The 16,504-nt window shown below is 41.7% G+C and overlaps 1 protein-coding gene across 8 annotated transcripts; it reads left to right on the forward strand.

Annotated features, from left to right (window-relative positions):
- Positions 1–1,364: 1,364 nt before the first annotated feature.
- BIVM (basic, immunoglobulin-like variable motif containing) lies at positions 1,365–16,411 on the forward strand. Of its 8 annotated transcripts, XM_082305090.1 has the most exons (12): positions 1,775–2,274; positions 2,911–3,514; positions 4,984–5,110; positions 6,015–6,110; positions 6,206–6,310; positions 8,208–8,302; positions 9,645–9,777; positions 10,894–10,965; positions 11,835–11,918; positions 13,881–13,977; positions 14,151–14,199; positions 14,917–15,076. In XM_082305090.1, exons 2-12 carry the CDS (start codon positions 3,025–3,027, stop codon positions 14,958–14,960), a joined length of 1,392 nt encoding a protein of 463 aa, XP_082161216.1. In that variant the 5' UTR covers positions 1,775–2,274; positions 2,911–3,024; the 3' UTR covers positions 14,961–15,076. The 8 variants fall into 8 exon arrangements, with proteins under 8 accessions (XP_082161213.1, XP_082161212.1, XP_082161216.1 ...); XM_082305087.1 differs by lacking the exons at positions 1,775–2,274; positions 14,151–14,199 and adding an exon at positions 1,365–1,432 and having other exon boundaries at positions 14,917–16,411; XM_082305086.1 differs by lacking the exons at positions 1,775–2,274; positions 14,151–14,199 and adding an exon at positions 1,437–1,548 and having other exon boundaries at positions 14,917–16,411.
- Positions 16,412–16,504: the final 93 nt, after the last annotated feature.

Raw genomic sequence — 16,504 nt, forward strand, 5'->3', positions numbered from 1 at the left:
TTTGAGGATAAATTTGATTCTTCCTTCCATTATGTGCAGCACCTCTCACAGGAACTATTGCTGGGAGTAGGGGCTCCGTGGGCTGAGGGCACTGTGCTGTAATCGCTAGCATTGAATCTTCTGTCAGCAGGACACCATATTAATGTTTTGATCCTTCTCTGTTTCTATTTTAAATTTTATAACTACTTCGTTATAAAAGCAATCATTTAATATGACAAATCTGAGTATTTAAAAATAAATAAATGTTAAGTAATTGTGGCAGTACCGGAAGTGCTCCCCTCACGCCTTCAGCGCGTGTCACCGCGTTTGTTCATGTTGACAATACGCTGGCTGCACTGAGACGGGAAATATCGTCAGTGGTTCCAGAGACTGTTACCTGAAGTGATCTTTTGCTCCTTTACACAGTTTTCCAGACGCATTTTTGTTATCTGTATTCTTACTACGGTCAGGGTAAACCAAGAGAAGCCTGGTGCAGATGAGATGTCCAGACGTCTGTCCCTTGCTCCCCAGGAGGGACCCTACGCTCACTTTTATGCTCCCACACCCTCCCCACCCTGAACGGGACGGTGAAGCCCTGTTAGAAGCGCGACACCAAAACTGAGCCCAGCCCTGCCGTGAGCCCAGCCCAGCCCAGCCGAGCCTGCTTTAACCTGACGCCGGCCGGGGGCAGGTGGGACGGGCGCCCCGGGCGCAGCCGAGCGGCCTCCGGCCTCGCCACCGGCCCGCAGCGGGCGGGCGGGCAGGGCGGCGGGCAGGCCGCAGTTTCGGCGGTCGGCTGCTCGGGAGCGGGGCGGCTGCGCTCAGCCCCTGCAAGGCGCGGGGCGGGCGTCGGCGGCGGCCGCTTTGGGTCAGGTGTTCCCGCAGCCGCGCACCCGTGAGCCGACGCAGCTTCACTTCTCCGACCGCGCCGGGAGCGGGCCGGGCCGGGCCGGTGAAGCCTCGCGTCCGGCTGCCCTCCTTCCCCCGGCAGCATCGCCCGCTCGCTCTCCCGTTTACGCCTTGCCTTTCCCGAATCCCCGTGCGATACCCGCAGCCTCCCCGCCGCGGGCAGGTGAGAGCTGGGGCCCGGGAGGAGCGCAGCCGCCGGCCGCAAATTCCCCGGCCCGGCCGCACGCCGAGACCCCCGGCCCGGCGCCGCCTCTCCGAGCTGCTCCTCCCCCGCCCGCCCGCGGGGCAGCAGCGGACGAGACCATGACGGCGCGGACGGGGGGGAGCGCGGCCAAAGAGGCGCCTCTCACAGCGCCGAGGCGCAGCCGGGGCCCGGCCGGGAGACGCGCAGCCGGTTCCTCCGAGACGCCGTGAGGGGCCCCGGGGGGAGCGCGGCCGCCGCCACCGCCGGGCAGCCCCACGCCCCCTCCCCCCGGCCGGCTGCGGCAGTTGGTGCCGGCCGGCGGCGGCGGCGCCGAGGAGGCGGGGGGCGGTGGGGGCGCAGGTGAGCCCGCGGCGCCGCGCCCTCCCCCCCGCGCGCCGTGTCTGTTTCCGGCGCGCTCGCGTCCCCGCTCCGCCGCGGCCCGGGGAGGCGACGCAGGCGGGCGCCGCGCCGCGCAGGTAACGGGCCGGGAGCGCGGGCCGCGCCGCCCAGCAGCCGCCCTTCCCCTCTCCCCTCACCGCTGCCGCCCCGCCGGCCCTCGCCAGGCGCTGAGGGGGGGAGCGGGGCCGCCCTCCCGGCGGGCCCCGCTGACGCCCAGCCGCGGCCCCTTCCCCCAACCCGGGGCTGTTCACTCTGGAACCGACTGGCGGCAGCGCGGGGGGCGGGGCCGTAGAGCCGCCCCGAGGCCCCGATTGGCGGCGCCCCGGCCCTCCCGCCCCTCCCCGGCGCTGAGGCCGGGTGCCCCCCACCCCGTGGGGGAGCTGGGCGGGCGTCCCCGGTGGGCGAGCCCCCGCGGAGCCGGTGAGAGCGGGTCCTGCCGGCGCTGCTCGGCAGAAGCGGGGCTGGGTGCCGCTGGGCTGCCTTCATTGCAGGCAGCTGCGGAGTACGTGCGTGTGTTTTATTTCCTCCTAATCTTTCAATTGGAGCCGCACTTGCGTGTGGTTGCAAGACCCGCTTCTGGCAGGGGAAGGCTCTGTTGGTTCCGTGCGGTGACCAGGAGCCGACGTCGCAGGAGTCCGCTCTCGAGTGGAAGTCCTGCCTCCTGCCTGCCAGGTTTCCCATCTGCGGCGTGTGTCTTCGTGCTACAGGCGTGTGAACTGCTGAGATGATGGATAACACATACTATCAATTTGCTTTTTAAAAAAGATCATTAGAAGCAAGCCAGCCTGCTAAATTTGTTTTTGGTAATTCTTAGCTACTATAAATAAAACCTGACGCTTTTTTTTCTCACATCTTGAAGAATAGGAGGTGCATAAAAATAAAAGGGAACCCTTAACAGCCATGCGAGGAAAGCAATGAAACAGATTGAGGCTAGTGTTGTTAATTTACAGTCAACAGAGGTAATAGTTACTGTGATTTTCTGTAAGCTTCAACTTCACTTGCAGCAAAAGTATGCAGGATTCTTCAGAATCAAGTGACCTTAAGTTGCTGTTCCTGTGATTTATTAATTTGTATAAGTCATTTTGTACTCCACATATGTAGGGTATCGTGACCGTAAGGAATAGAAGTGAGCAACCACAGCTATATAAACGTAGAAAGCTTTTCATTTTTTTTAATTTTATTTTTTTATTCATGTGCTGGTTTACAATTGTAATTACTCATGATGTCTTCATCATGGTATCGCTATGGTGTATGCTGTTGGCACCTCACAATAAAAAGTGCTGTTTGTAGAATTCTAGAGATGCTTAGGAAGACACGGTGTATGTTGTGATGTATCTTGAAGGGTATTTCAACTTTTATTGGATATGAGTTCAAAGATTAGCTTTGTATATATTTTGTGTTGATTGAGACACCTGTACTAACTTCTCATTTTCTTTCAGGTACCTCATCGATACCTTGCAGGGGCGATGGAGGCAATGATGCAAACTCTGTTGTAACTAAAACATAAAGAAAAAAATATTCTTAGCTGTACAATACTCTTTCAGTATCATTCAATGCCTAACATTTCAGAAGATGAAAAGGAGAATGGTTCTGGAAATAATGGAAACACTGAAAACAGACCTGGGAAAGAATCCCCAGAAGCTTCTTTTCGTGATCCCGTGAAGCCATACTGCATGTCAGACGCCTCCGCTGCGTCCTTGGTGTCTAGGGGAGATGGGCATTATCCATGGGGATGCCCTGTGACTCATACACGAGAGAAATTTTATACCATCTGCTCAGACTATGCTTTTTTAAACAGAGTAACATCTATTTGTAAAAGCCCAAGTGCTTCAGTTAGTGCTTGCCTGTCAAGCAGTGCTGCCTTAAACGTTGGAAATAACACACCTAGCTTACTCGGCATTCAAACTGGTGCTTCAGAGATAATCTATAGTGAAGATACTAACTTGGAAAGCTTGCCTGGCGACCTTGGAAAGCTTCCACTGGCATGGGAAATCGACAAATCAGAGTTCAATGGCGTGACCACAAATCTGAAGAACAAAGCAGGTGAGGTGGGAAGATTTGATGTTTTGAGAGGAAGAAGCTTCGTGTTTACAACTTGTTTGTGGAGGGGGCTGGTCAGCACATGTATCTCATGAGGAAGTGCTGTAGAAGAGCCTGTACGTCATTTCAAACAATTTGCTCATCTGGAAAGGAGAGAGTGATGTAGGGGGAGTGAAAGTCAAGTGTCAAGCCTGGGGAAGCGGCTCTAAAAGAAGGCTGGCTTCTACTTAACTGTGTGTGGGTGTTTTGGGGGTATTGTTTGTGGTGAATCTGGGTTTGAGTTTCGGATTTTTTCTCCTTCGTTTTTTGGAGTGTCTTTCTTTTCTTTTAGTAGGACCTAGTGCGTTGTGCAAGTGATTACTTTTACCTGTTAAGTACAGGTTTGTCACTTGCAGAAATGTTTCAGGGTACTTCAGAGATGTATTTTGAAATTACAGGTGCGGTTTATTTATGACAAAAAGGAAATGAAGTCATTACAGTTATTTAGGAAAGCAGTTGGTTTCTGTAACAAAATCGTATGTATTTTGATTTGCTATATGTATACGGTGTTAGGGAGCCCATTTCTTTAAAACTGGCTTCTTTGCTGCCTATGTTCTTTCTCTGCCTGGTCACAGCTTGCAGCTGTGTGTGCATCAGGCACTTGCATACACGCTTGGTTTTCTTTGTCCTGTAATCCCTCTGCTAATCTAGAGCTGGTGGTAGATTTTTTCCTTGATGGGTTGGCTAGCTAGTCAAGTTCCTGGTTTGTCTATTAGTGTGAAACCGGTTTAGCAAAACTTAAATACGGTTAGCAGATTGTCATTACCTTTTCATGTGTACATGTAGTGTCTTTAAAAATAAGAAACAAATGACAATATCTTACAGGATGCTAAGTTTTGCTAACGTGTGGTATATTTCATTTGGATATGATGGCTTCAAAATAGGACAGAAATATTCTGCTCTAGCACGTGGCCCAACTCTTAATTTTCCACTGTCTCAGTGGCTTACAAAAAGGAAAAGGCCTTGAGGGTATATTATTCTCACTGGATTTACATGTAAGTTTTCATCAGGAAGTGTAGCTGGTTACAGAGCTTGGCTGTGAAAAACAAGTGTTTCATTAGATTTCCCTGTGCATTTAATGTTAGGGGATTGGAAGTCCATGTTGGTCTGAGAGTCTTATTTCTGGGATGGCTGATTTAACGCATTAGAGTAATCAGATTGACTGCTCTCTCTAAACAGTCAGGCAGGTCGTCATTAATTCTGCTCAGAAAAACACGATGTTGTTTACAGAGCTAATGGCAGCTTTACAAACCTGTTGACAATCTTGATTATGCATTTGAGCTTTTTCCTTCAAGTAATATTTAGTCCCAGTTTGCACTTATTGACACAACCAGCATCTCTATTTGAGGTGCGTGCTGTTACTACAAATATTTAAGAAGAAAGATATAAAAGCTAAACTAGGCATTCATTTGTTTCTGAAATCTGTTTTGCAGGCAACATGAAGAAACAGGCGACAAAGAAAAAATCCCTAGACAAAAAAAGCAAACAATACAGGGAGTGTCCTCAGCGTTCTGCTCTTGAAGACGTGAAGGAGAGGAAAGTGTTGGACCTCCGGAGATGGTAGTATTTATGAATTGTGTTTAAGATTATCCCCATACAGTTTGTTGGTAAACACTGTTGTGGGTTACCTGATTTCAAACTTCTTAATAACGTCTTCATACTTTTTTTATTAGAAATGGGGATACGTTAAGCATATATAAACTGAATCTCATACTTTCTACAAGAAGAATGAGAGCTTCCCTCCCTTCTCTTGAAATTCTTAAAACATTTTTCTTTCTGAACATTTTTTTTCTTTCAATAAGGAAAAAATTTGTGTGGGGATTCATTGCTAAAAAAAATTGCAAGTTCATTAGCATGGTCAGGCACAAAGTAACCTTGAACATAGTAGTGATATATCTTGCTCCTGATTTTTCTTTTGACTGGGAAATACTTGATCTGAATCTGTCAGTTCTGTACAACCTATATCATGTGAATATAGTTCACTAAATTCACTTAGTTTAATGAATCCGTCTGGTTCTTACTGTGTATCTGTGACATCAGAAAGTTAGAGTTAGCCTAGGGAATCTGCAAGCCGGAATGACACTCCTTAGTAAATTGGTAGAGATGCAGTTTACTACAAGTTCACATGTTAGAAGAGACTGGATCAAACTCTACATTATGTTGGTACAGAACCATTTTTTCCTGCAGGATCATTTGTATAGAACTCGTATGGGGCTGTTAGAAATTTGACTGATCTGTATGAAATAGGGTAGTAGTATCCGACAAACTTAGAAATTGGTTAACATATTTGCTCAATTTTTTTTTTTAAGAATGTGCTCCTTTTTTTTTTTTTAATACAGGCAAAGTAAAAACCTTTAATATAACATGGCACTTCAATGGCGTGGCACACAGAAAAGTAGTTCAGGTGCTCCTGTAACTAAATCAAGAATGCTTACTAATGTGTTTGGGTTTTTGTTTGTTTTAGGTATTGTGTTAGCCGACCTCAATACAAGACTTCCTGTGGAATTTCATCCTTAGTGTCTTGCTGGAATTTCTTATATAGTACACTGGGAGCTGGAAGGTAAGTCACACATAGACCGCTTTGTCTCTAGAGAGTCTTAAAATATATTGCTAATTACTTTATTAAACAATACTTTTTTTTTTTTTTTTTTTCAGTTTACCACCTATAACTCAAGAAGAAGCTTTGCATATATTGGGCTTTCAGCCCCCATTTGAGGAGATTAGGTTTGGTCCCTTCACTGGCAATACAACTTTAATGAGGTATGTCTGGTTCTTTTGATGCAGCTAAATTGTTAACGTATGCAAAAATAACAAAACTAAGAGGTAGAACCTGTAAAAATACAGTAGTAGTTCATTTATTTAAAAAAAAAAAAAAAAGCGGCTGGCACAAATTAGTCTCTTTAAGTTTTCGAATAAAGCATACCTGGGTACTCCGACAGTGCCCAAGGAAACCTTTCGAAGAGTTTTTTGCACTAGCCATTTTGTATAATGCAATATCGCTACACAGATCAGGTGAACATGAAATTCTCTTTGATTTTTGGTTCATGGTTGCATAATAAATAAATAAATAAATAAACCATTGTTTAATGGCTGTATAATACTCTAATGAATCCGGTCTCCTGGTTAGGAAATTTTTTCTTTACCCTCATTTTCCTGTTTTTTGCAAATGCTTGTTAGATGCGTATTAATGTCAATGAAACAGCCTGAAAAGGCAATTAATATACTAGTAGCTTTATGTAGAAATTAATTTAAGAATTGAAAATGAGATAGTGAATGCTGCACCTTTGCTGCAATGAAGCTGTTCAGAAGGGGGGGGTGAGGGGGAAGAAAAGATGGGGCTGGAGTCACAGAAGACTTGGACTTTGAAATTCTGTTTCACTTCTGCTCTGCTGTTTCCTGATCTTGATGAGCTGTGTCTAAAATCATTGTCCTTTTGTTTGTTTGTTTGTTTGTTTTATTAAACTCATAAGGAATTTTAGAATTAAACAGGGCCAGGAGCATATTGTACCTGAGCCTTGAACATCTTGACAGGACTTTGGTGTGTTACCCTTCTGTGACATTTAAAAATGTTGCAGTGTTCTTGGCTGTTTCATGAGTTGCATTTGATCCAGTTAGTGTTTTTTGAAGGAAATATATAAGGTTTGGCACCAAATGTGAGTGCTAGTTTTGAAAATGTGGCAGCAATCTGTCTTCAATGATGTAGCCAGTATGCTACCATTAAAGAGTGTCATGAAAACTTCCTTCTCTGCTTTAGGAGACTTGGATCCAGATCCTGTATCTCTTTAGGAATATGTCAGGGTATAGCAATGCTTATAGACCAAGCTGATAAAACGTTTTGTTTCTTTATGTCAACAGTCTATACAGACAGAAGTTAAACTTAGAATTCTTCTTCCTTTTCCCCTGTGAGTGCCCTAAGCGCTGCAGAAAAGTTACCCTTATTAGTTTTTTTTTCTGCCTGGTCAAGTAATTTTTAAGTACTTGGCAGACTGGAAAACAGGAGGGCTGAGAGCCAAACCCGTCACTCAACATGGCCTTATAATTGAGGTATTATCTTCAGACATGTGAATTTGAATCTTTTGATGTGGAAAAGTAAATATCTGAGACTAAATGTTCTTGGTAGACCTGTCATCACTTACTGCTGCTGTGAGGAGTTGCAGTGTGGGACTCCTGTAACACTTGGGCATTGTGGAGCTTACGTGATGGAAGCCCAACACAATATGCAGAAAGTCTCACTTGAAGGGTCCTTCCTTCTGATGTCTTAGAAGATTCCCTTCATGCAGCTGACAAATCATGGTTGAAGCTTGGCATTTCAGAATTTGAGTGCCTTTCTAAAGGCTGAAATTAGAGATGACTGGACTGAACACATTTGAAACCAATGTTTCAAATCCAGCCCTTTGGTTTTTACGGATCTATGTCTGGTCTGAAAAAGCAAGATGGAGGAAAAGGCTTTGAGTATTTATTTATCTCTCTAGGATATGTTAAGTTTTGTTTGTATTGGGGAACCATGGTCACCCACAATCTATATACTGATGTGGTAGGTACTTAGTAGCACACCAACACTTTTTTCCTAAACTGTCAAGCAGAGGAAAAGTGGGAGGAAGGGCAATTGCATTTAATAACTCTTGAGTTACTACAATCTTTAAGCTTATTGTTTCAGATGGTTTAGGCAAATAAACGATCACTTCCATATCAAGGGATGCTCATATGTTCTCTATAAACCTCATGGGAAGAACAAGACAGCTGGAGAAACTGGTACGTAGCTAATCCTAAAGCATTCATCTCACAGTATATAAACTGAAAAATCCTGCAATGTGTAGCATTTGACAGGACAAATTCTGTAAGTAGTACTTCCAGTTTGAGCTAAGCTATCAAATAGCTCCAAGTTGCATGATTTTTCTGGTTTTACTTTTTCTCTTATTTTGCTAACAATTTCATTTGTACTTTTATTTATATAAAATATATTCTGTGCTATATATCATGCTATCACAGAACTGGAATTTTAAGGTATCCAGGAGGACACTGCACTTCCAGTTCTGTGTTGGTGTCCTGGAAGATAAGTTTGCTGTAATACTCTGGGGGAGCAGCAGGTTGTTATTTACGTGTTTTAGAAATCTATGTTGTATAAAAACTGAGAATGTACAGCACAAAAGTATTAATGTCTTTAATAAATGTTTTGTACTTTTAAAAATGCAGTTATAAAGTTAGAGAACTCCTCTATCTTGCATGACTTTAGCTAACATCTGTCTCGAAAAGTTAGGTGATTATTCTCAATTAGCTTACGAAACTGCATTTTTATGTTTACTTTTAAGTGTGCTACCTAAAGAAAAATTATACTTTCATATACAGTTTTATTAGCCTTTGGTATGGTCTGGGTAATCATCTTCTAACTGGAAGGTTCTTTAAAAGGATAAAACCATGCCAAAAGAAGTTTTGGGGGAGATTATTAAAGTGGGAAGCCCCTTGTTGTTCATGGCATCCCGTTTGAGAATTCTTTCATGTTTCAGGGCTTTTTCTAGTCTTTTTCCTGAAACTGAGCACTGCAGTCACGTTACAAAATATTGTATGCCCCAGTGTGGGGGGTGTTCCTGAGACTAGGAAGCTCCGAGAAGCTCATGATACCAAAATGTTTGGAAGCATTTAGGGGTTTGGGCAGTATCATTGATACGTGCTGCATCTGACTTGGGGCAGTGGGACTGCATTGTGTTGCAGTATGTATTTCTTAGGTTAAGAGATACTTTCGGTTGTGGGTTTTGTTGTGGGTTTTTGTTGTTGTTGTTGTTTTTCCCCAGAACAAGTAATTTTTAATATGACTTTAATCTAAATACAATGCATACTTTATATTGCATTTCCCTAGTACAGACTGGGTGGCAGATGTTGTTTTTTTGGGTTTGTTTGGGTTTTTTTTTGTACCAGGCAGGAAATTAAATACTAAGAAATTTGAAATCAAAACTGTATTTTGTGCATGCCTGTGAGGTCATGTCCTCTAATTTAAAAAGCAGTGTAACTATTTTATGTTACCAAATAGGTCTTTCTTGCTGAATATGTTATGCAGGATCCAAAGCACTCTGGACTGTAACCTGATCTTTCTTTGTAGCCGCAGGGGCCCTTGCAAAGCTAACACGTGGACTGAAAGATGAATCAATGGCCTACATCTACCATTGCCAAAATCATTACTTTTGCCCGATTGGATTTGAAGCAACCCCAGTAAAAGCTAGTAAAGCGTATAGGTAAGATATTGTGTTTATGCTTATTTTAGTGGAGGAAACATATAGAAAAATTTACTGCAAGTTAATACCATTTTTCTCCCTAAATAACATGAGTCTAAGAAGACAATCCCTGCCAAAATTAGCAGATACGGATAGTGGGGAGTGCTAAACAATGAAAAGAGTAGGTCACTGGTGTCAGGTGAGCCTCAGTCTTGCACTTTGCTTACCAAGCAGTCTACCTTTGGCTTTGTTGAAGATGTATTCACATCAAAGAACGGAGAATGCTAGCTCTGCTTTTGGAGTTCAAAATGGTAATTGTGTGCAGGTAATAAAGCGTAATCAACTGAATCTAATTTGTTCCCAGTGTGAGACTGTGACCATGGGGTTAATAAAAGCTTTTAGTATGTGAACAAAAGAATACAGAAATTTTTTATTAAGACTGCATTCACTGACATGCCATGTGAGTGGGAAGAGTTTGGAAAATATGCCCCAAGCAGAAGTCAAACACATCAGTCTGCTTAAATTTACCAAAAGGTTAATGGCTTGCTTAGTTGATCAGTTGCTAAGAATCTGCACTGGAAGAGCAAAGTAAAAAAAAAATTGTTTACTAGATCAAAATTGCAGTTTGAGAAATAATACGGTCCAATGTGTGGAAACTTAACATGTCTTATATCTAGTTTGAATTTATATTGTTCAGTAATGACTGAGAGCACAAATTTCAGTACTTTACCCATGATTGAAATGGATTCTCAGTCACTAGTGATGTTGTTTTTAAGTCAATATTAGATATTCTTCCTAAAAACAGATCTCTTCTAACAATGTAAGATGAAGTAATGAGTTCAAGGAGCTTTTATAGCCTTATTTTAGGCTGGAGGTCAGACCAGAAGAACATCCTGTTCTCTTCCTATCTTCTAATATCATACTGGGAGAAGTTCTGTTCAGGTTCCAGAAGCACTATCAGTAGATTCTGCAGCAGTTCTTGTTTACCTGTTTTTGCATTCTAGTTACAAAGGAAGGCTTTTCTTTAAAAATTAAGCTAGGAAATGTTTAAGTTCCAAAAGAAATGGTAGATAGGTTGCTAGGCTGAGCTTAGGAGACAGTTCTTAGGTCACCCACAGACTTCCTGTATGATCTTAGGTTGCTGGATTTGGACTCGGGGGACCTGGGTTCAGTTCCCAGTTCAACCACAGACTTCCAGTGTGACTTTAGGTAAGTCAATTAATCTGTCCTGTGTCTTGGTTTCCCATCTGTAAAATGATGGCATATATTGTTATTTTCCAGGGAATTATAAGTAAACAAATTATTGCAAGCAGTAAGGCCATATTCTGTCTAATTCCCTAGGCAGAAAAATCTCAGTTTTTGTTACAGTCGAAACTGAAGTAGTTTTTCACGGGATAATTATACACAGGAAGTCACAGAACAATCCCCTGTATCTCAGCAGTCTGTCCTGATGTCTGCCACAAATTTTCCCTGACGAGGTTACTGCAGGCTTTGAGTATCTTGGAAGTTGCTCACAAACTTGAACAAGTATTGGTTGAGGGTTTTGGTTTTTAGTATGTGGTATTGGATGCTTAGGAGGAAGGGCTTGAAGTTGCCAGTTGTTTTCATACAGGTTACCCTACAGCTGTTAGTAACAACTGTCAGCTGGGGTGTAGTTTAAAAATAGTGGAAGGGGCTCTTTAGTGGCTCTGTTAGACATCACAGATAGGGAGGAAGATGTTTGTTCCCGCTTCGTGTGGCTTTCCACAACTCTTATTTCCATTGTTACGTATATATTTATATTTGGATCTTGCACTAGACTGCCTTTCATCCGAGTAACGCTATTTTTTAGGAAGATCTGTCTTTTTCCCAAATAATATGCAATAGCTTTTATCATGCTTCCAGGCCCTGTGAAACAAAAAGTTTCCCTGTATGCAATTGCACACGCTATTTATAGTGCAGGAGCTGGTTTTTAGTTTGGCTGAGGAAACAATTTTAAATGTTAGAAAATCCTAAAAGGAACAATAGAATGTTAATCTCTCTTTTTCTTTTTAGTATGCACAATAAATCTTACTAGGATTGTATCTTCTATTGAACAGAGGTCGTGTCTTGCAGCAAGAAGTAGAATATTGGATCTTAATTGGAGAGCCAAGCAGAAAACATCCAACAATACACTGTAAAAGGTATGTTACTTGGTAAGAATTTAAAACAATACATTTTCTTTCAAAACAAATTGTATTTCTCTTCTAAGGGTCACCAAGCGACTTTATAGTTGTTTGTTTTTTTTTAATGAATATACTATAGTTGTAACAGAAACAGGTGCTTTAGTGAGAAACTTCATGTTTTGACATCAAGGCTGGCTCTACAGTTTTATATCATGTGGCAGGACACGCGTGGGCTGCTGAAAGCCAAAGCCTGTTTCTCTTGTTTGAGTGTGACGCAGCTCGCATTAGTCAGGAAGAAAAGACACCTCAGCTGCCTGCGATTGTGCCGGTTGTGACGTACAGGCTGTACCAACCTTACAGGAGTTTATGCTGCCGTTAAGGACGTACGCAGGCTGTGTCTGGGGTGTGCACAGGATATTATGCTGCTGTCAAGATCTCCTAGCTCAGACGCAGGTACAGCCCGTACTCTGTTGCATTATGAGCTTATCTGTGCATTAAAACAATACATTTATGATGAGGTCTGGCTCACGGGAAGTTGGTGTCTAAACCAGGCACAGACTAGGACAGCTACAGGGCACTATGTAGAAATGTCATTGATTAGTTATGTTTGCCATGATAAATTAATGGAACAGCTTTCTCGGCTTTACTTGGCATGCTAGTTCATCATGCCTAATATTAATTTCTGAAATGAGGGAACAGTGCAAAAGAACAGTATTTCTCAAGAAACCAATTCTGTGGCCAAAACATAAGTTGTAGCAAATAGCTTCTCTGCCACCCCCCTGAGTTAATTACGGAGTGATTTTTCTTGATACATGAGGAAAAGAGCTGGCGCGGGGGGGGCAACAAAAAAATCACACTTCTTCTTCTTTGTTTCCTTTTCTTTATTTCTAATTATTTTGAAAAATTGTTTGAAAGTGCTTATCTGTCCATTTTATACCCAGTCAGATCTATCCCAGTACCTAAAACCCAGATATCTTGTTTTGTTTTGACAGTGATGTGACTATGACAATAACTGTAAATAGCTGGATATTTTTGACTAGTGAGATTAAGTGCAACAAAATAAAAATCACATTATGCATGTGGTTGCTCTGATGAGAAATGGTGTACTATCCATCCCAATGACAGAATTTTGTCCTGTGGTATACAAGCTAGAAATGGCACAGGAAGAGGCTTCTGAATATAGAATACAAACCTTTGCAATATTATTTTTGATTGTGGAGACATTGGGACTGTAGCAGGAGGAAGAATGAGAGCTAGCAGAAACTTCATGCTTAAGGTAGGAGGGCAAAGGCTGGGGTAGAAATGGATTTTCTGAACTTGCAGGGTGGTGTTGGAGAGAAGCAGGTGATTAGATGTTGACAGAACTGAAAAGGCGATGTGTGGGCTTAAAGAGGTCTGGGATATGGGGATATTTGTATCATTTGGGCTAGAAGGAGCTATGCAACTCTGAAGAACTGAGTGAATGGGGAATGATTGAATTGATAGTTTATTGCAGATGGGAATTAAATAAAATGGAGGAGTGAGTTATGATGAGAGCTGTCTTGTAAAAACAGATTTAGTGGGCAAAAAAAGCAAACAAGGGTTTGAACAAAATTGTATAAAAGGGTAAGAGAGGATTAAATAAAGTAAAAGCTAATGTTTCTCCTTGCCTAAAACACAGTTTGCTGCTTCCTTTCACAAACTGATGAGTTGGTAAGGGTAAGCAACGCAACAAATGACTCATGGTGCTCTTACTCATTTTGGAAGGTGTTTCCCAAGAGCAGGAATAACCACTGAATGCTTTGATTAAAAGTAAAGCTTTTACATCTAGCTTGATGTCTCTAATACTGAGGCTTTTATATCTTTACACGTTCATTTGTCTTTAAATCACTGGTAAGACTATCTAAAGCTGCAAATCTGTATTTGCGTGTGTGTACATGAGTCTTAGTAGTGCTGAGGTTTCATAAATGTCAGCTGAGTAGTAATAATCTTATTCTGTAGGTGGGCAGATATTGTCACTGACCTAAACACCCAAAATCCAGAATATCTAGATATTCGACACCTAGAGAGAGGATTGCAGCATCGAAAAACAAAGAAGGTAAGGTAAACTTACTAAGACGGGAGGAAGTTTACGGTAGATTTTTGGCAAACTTATTCGTACTTCAGCAGTGTAAGGCAACTTCACTAGAAGAAATTTGTTAAGAAGTGTTGCTGAAGACAAAAGTCAAATGTGGGTACTGACATACCAGAGTCATTTATATTTACTTGCAGGACAAGATGCAATACAGCAGTAGCCTGGCATATGCTAGGATGAACCAAGGTATCTGCATATACAATATATTTGGGCACAATATTTAACCTTGCTGGCTTAAAATGTCGCTGCAGCAAGTGTAGAAATACTTTACAGACAAATTACAGACAGATCCTTTTGGTGCATGGCCTTCTAGCTACGTGTAAGCAGGAAAGAAAGTACAGTCGAGTAGGTTCAGACATAAAAGAATGCACGTCTCTCTCTTGTGCAGACTTACTGTCAATACATACAGCTTTCTTCCCTATAGACAGAGCTGTATCTCACGGGTGGGGGATGTATTTTTGATTTGCAGATTGAAAATCTATGAGAAATAATAGGCTGAAGAGATGATTTCAAATGTGGAGACCCTGTGGAAGACTGTGTCAGCAAGATGAGAAGGGACCAGAAGAGATAATTTGTGTGAAAGTGGCTGGAGAGTGAAAAAGACTAGCAGGACATAAGTTATACTAGCCCATGAAAGATAAAAAGAGTAACTTAAAAAGATGAGAAAGAAGGCAGTAATTGAATCTGGGAAAAAATCAAAATTGATTGAGCCGAGTTGTTTGTTTGTGGTTTTGTGGGGTTTTTCTTTGTTTGCTTGTGTGTTGCTTTGTTGGGATTTTTTTGTTCAGTTGGTTGGTTTTTTTAATGAATTCTGTTACTTGCCAAGAAGTTAATTTTAAATATCTGTGTATGTTAGAAATGCGCCTGTGTGCATTTAACAAAGAACCTTTTTACTTCGATTAGGTTGGAGGAAATCTTCATTGCATCATTGCCTTTCAGAGACTTAACTGGCAAAGATTTGGTCCTTGGAATTTTCCATTTGGAAACATCAGGCAGGATAAACAATCCCAAACACAAGGAATTTCCAAATCTGAGAGTGAAGACAATATCTCTAAGAAACAACATGGACGACTGGGTCGATCTTTCAGTGCTGGCTTTCATCAAGAATCTACGTGGAAGAAATCTAATCTTCGTGAGAGAAGGAACAGTGGGTATCAGAGTTATAATGATTATGATGGAGATGATTAAAATTAACTTTAGATAATAGAGTTGATATATTAAAGTTAGTTTTAATCAAGACATATTAGGGATTTTTAGTCCTAGAATACATATGAATAGAAATTATGGTATAAGATACAGCTTCATAATTATTAAAGAAATCTGATGATATGGTTGCAATGGATGAGATCTGATGTATAAACTGACAGATAAGCACAGATTATTGTACTTTTGCAATCAAAAGCAAATATGACAGCAAAATTAATCATTTTTTTTGAAATAATTGTATTATGTCCTGATCTGTGAAAACAAAAGAGCAGATTGAAGTTAGTCAATGTAATAAACAGACTTAATTGAAAATACTTAGTATTCAAAAGCATGAAGATTTATTATATGACTTTATAAAAAGGATTATTCTGCAGATGATGTAAGGATAAAAGTAAACATTGCCTTCCTTTTTAACACTCCATTTTATTAAGGCTGCCCATATCCAGTGAAAATAAAAAAAACACATAGGTTAGAAAACCCTGTCAGATTTACAAAGTGAATGTACGTTCTCCATTTAGTTCCCAGTAGACTTCTGTCAGTCAGATAATCATATTTTGTCAAGTAGGTCTCAGATGCTTTTCCCTTAGCTGGATACCTGTTTTAGACTGAGAGGAATCGCCTCTGGCAGGGAAAGTTTGAGGACGGACCTTCTTTACTGCTTTTGCTCTGTGGGTACAGCGGCTGAATTCTTATCCTGGAGCCTCTTGAGAGCACGGACTCGCTTAACACAAATTGTGAAATTCAGTATTAAAAAGCTGCATTTACCATTAGCCAAATGAGCCAGCTGAACACTGCGTTCTGTTGGCAGTTCTTTTCCTTGTTCGGTCTTAAAACCTCTGTCATTTTTCTGCTGCTCTTTTCATTCTGTGTGAAAGGGATGCAAGTGCCGAAAACTGCTGGCAGCCCTATTGATATTATATACCTCTCAGCCAGCAAACAATTCAAGCTTTTTCAGGTGTCCATGTGCAGTGTTGGTTTTTTTCTTTTTTTTCTAATTTGAAATGTATCCAGTTGTTTGCTCAAACACACCTCAACAGTTCTAACTTCTGCGTACAAATGTTCATACCTGCTCAAGGATTAATTTTTTTGACATAAACAGATTTGTCATGGAATGCAGGGGTTTTGTAGGTTGCTGCTTTTGTTAACCAAAAATGGGAGACTTTTAGACTTTTGTTCATTCAATAAAATTTGTTTTCTATTTTGTTGTTTGCTTTTCATTTGTCTCGGGAATGGTGACCCTACATTTAGTGAAGATTTTCAGGAAAGCAGGTAAACGAAGGATCAG

The sequence above is a fragment of the Platalea leucorodia genome (genome assembly GCF_965183815.1).
Source record: "Platalea leucorodia genome assembly, chromosome: 2".
NCBI lineage: Eukaryota > Metazoa > Chordata > Aves > Pelecaniformes > Threskiornithidae > Platalea > Platalea leucorodia.

What these genes read in the sequence shown, in the direction of transcription:
- BIVM (XM_082305087.1), top strand. Translation starts at nt 3,025, where the DNA reads ATGCCTAACATTTCAGAAGATGAAAAGGAGAATGGTTCTGGAAATAAT. An exon ending in AAATCTGAAGAACAAAGCAG is followed by an intron (nt 3,515 to 4,983) that starts GTGAGGTGGGAA and finishes TCTGTTTTGCAG; the next exon opens with GCAACATGAAGAAACAGGCG. An exon ending in GGCAATACAACTTTAATGAG is followed by an intron (nt 6,311 to 8,207) that starts GTATGTCTGGTT and finishes TTATTGTTTCAG; the next exon opens with ATGGTTTAGGCAAATAAACG.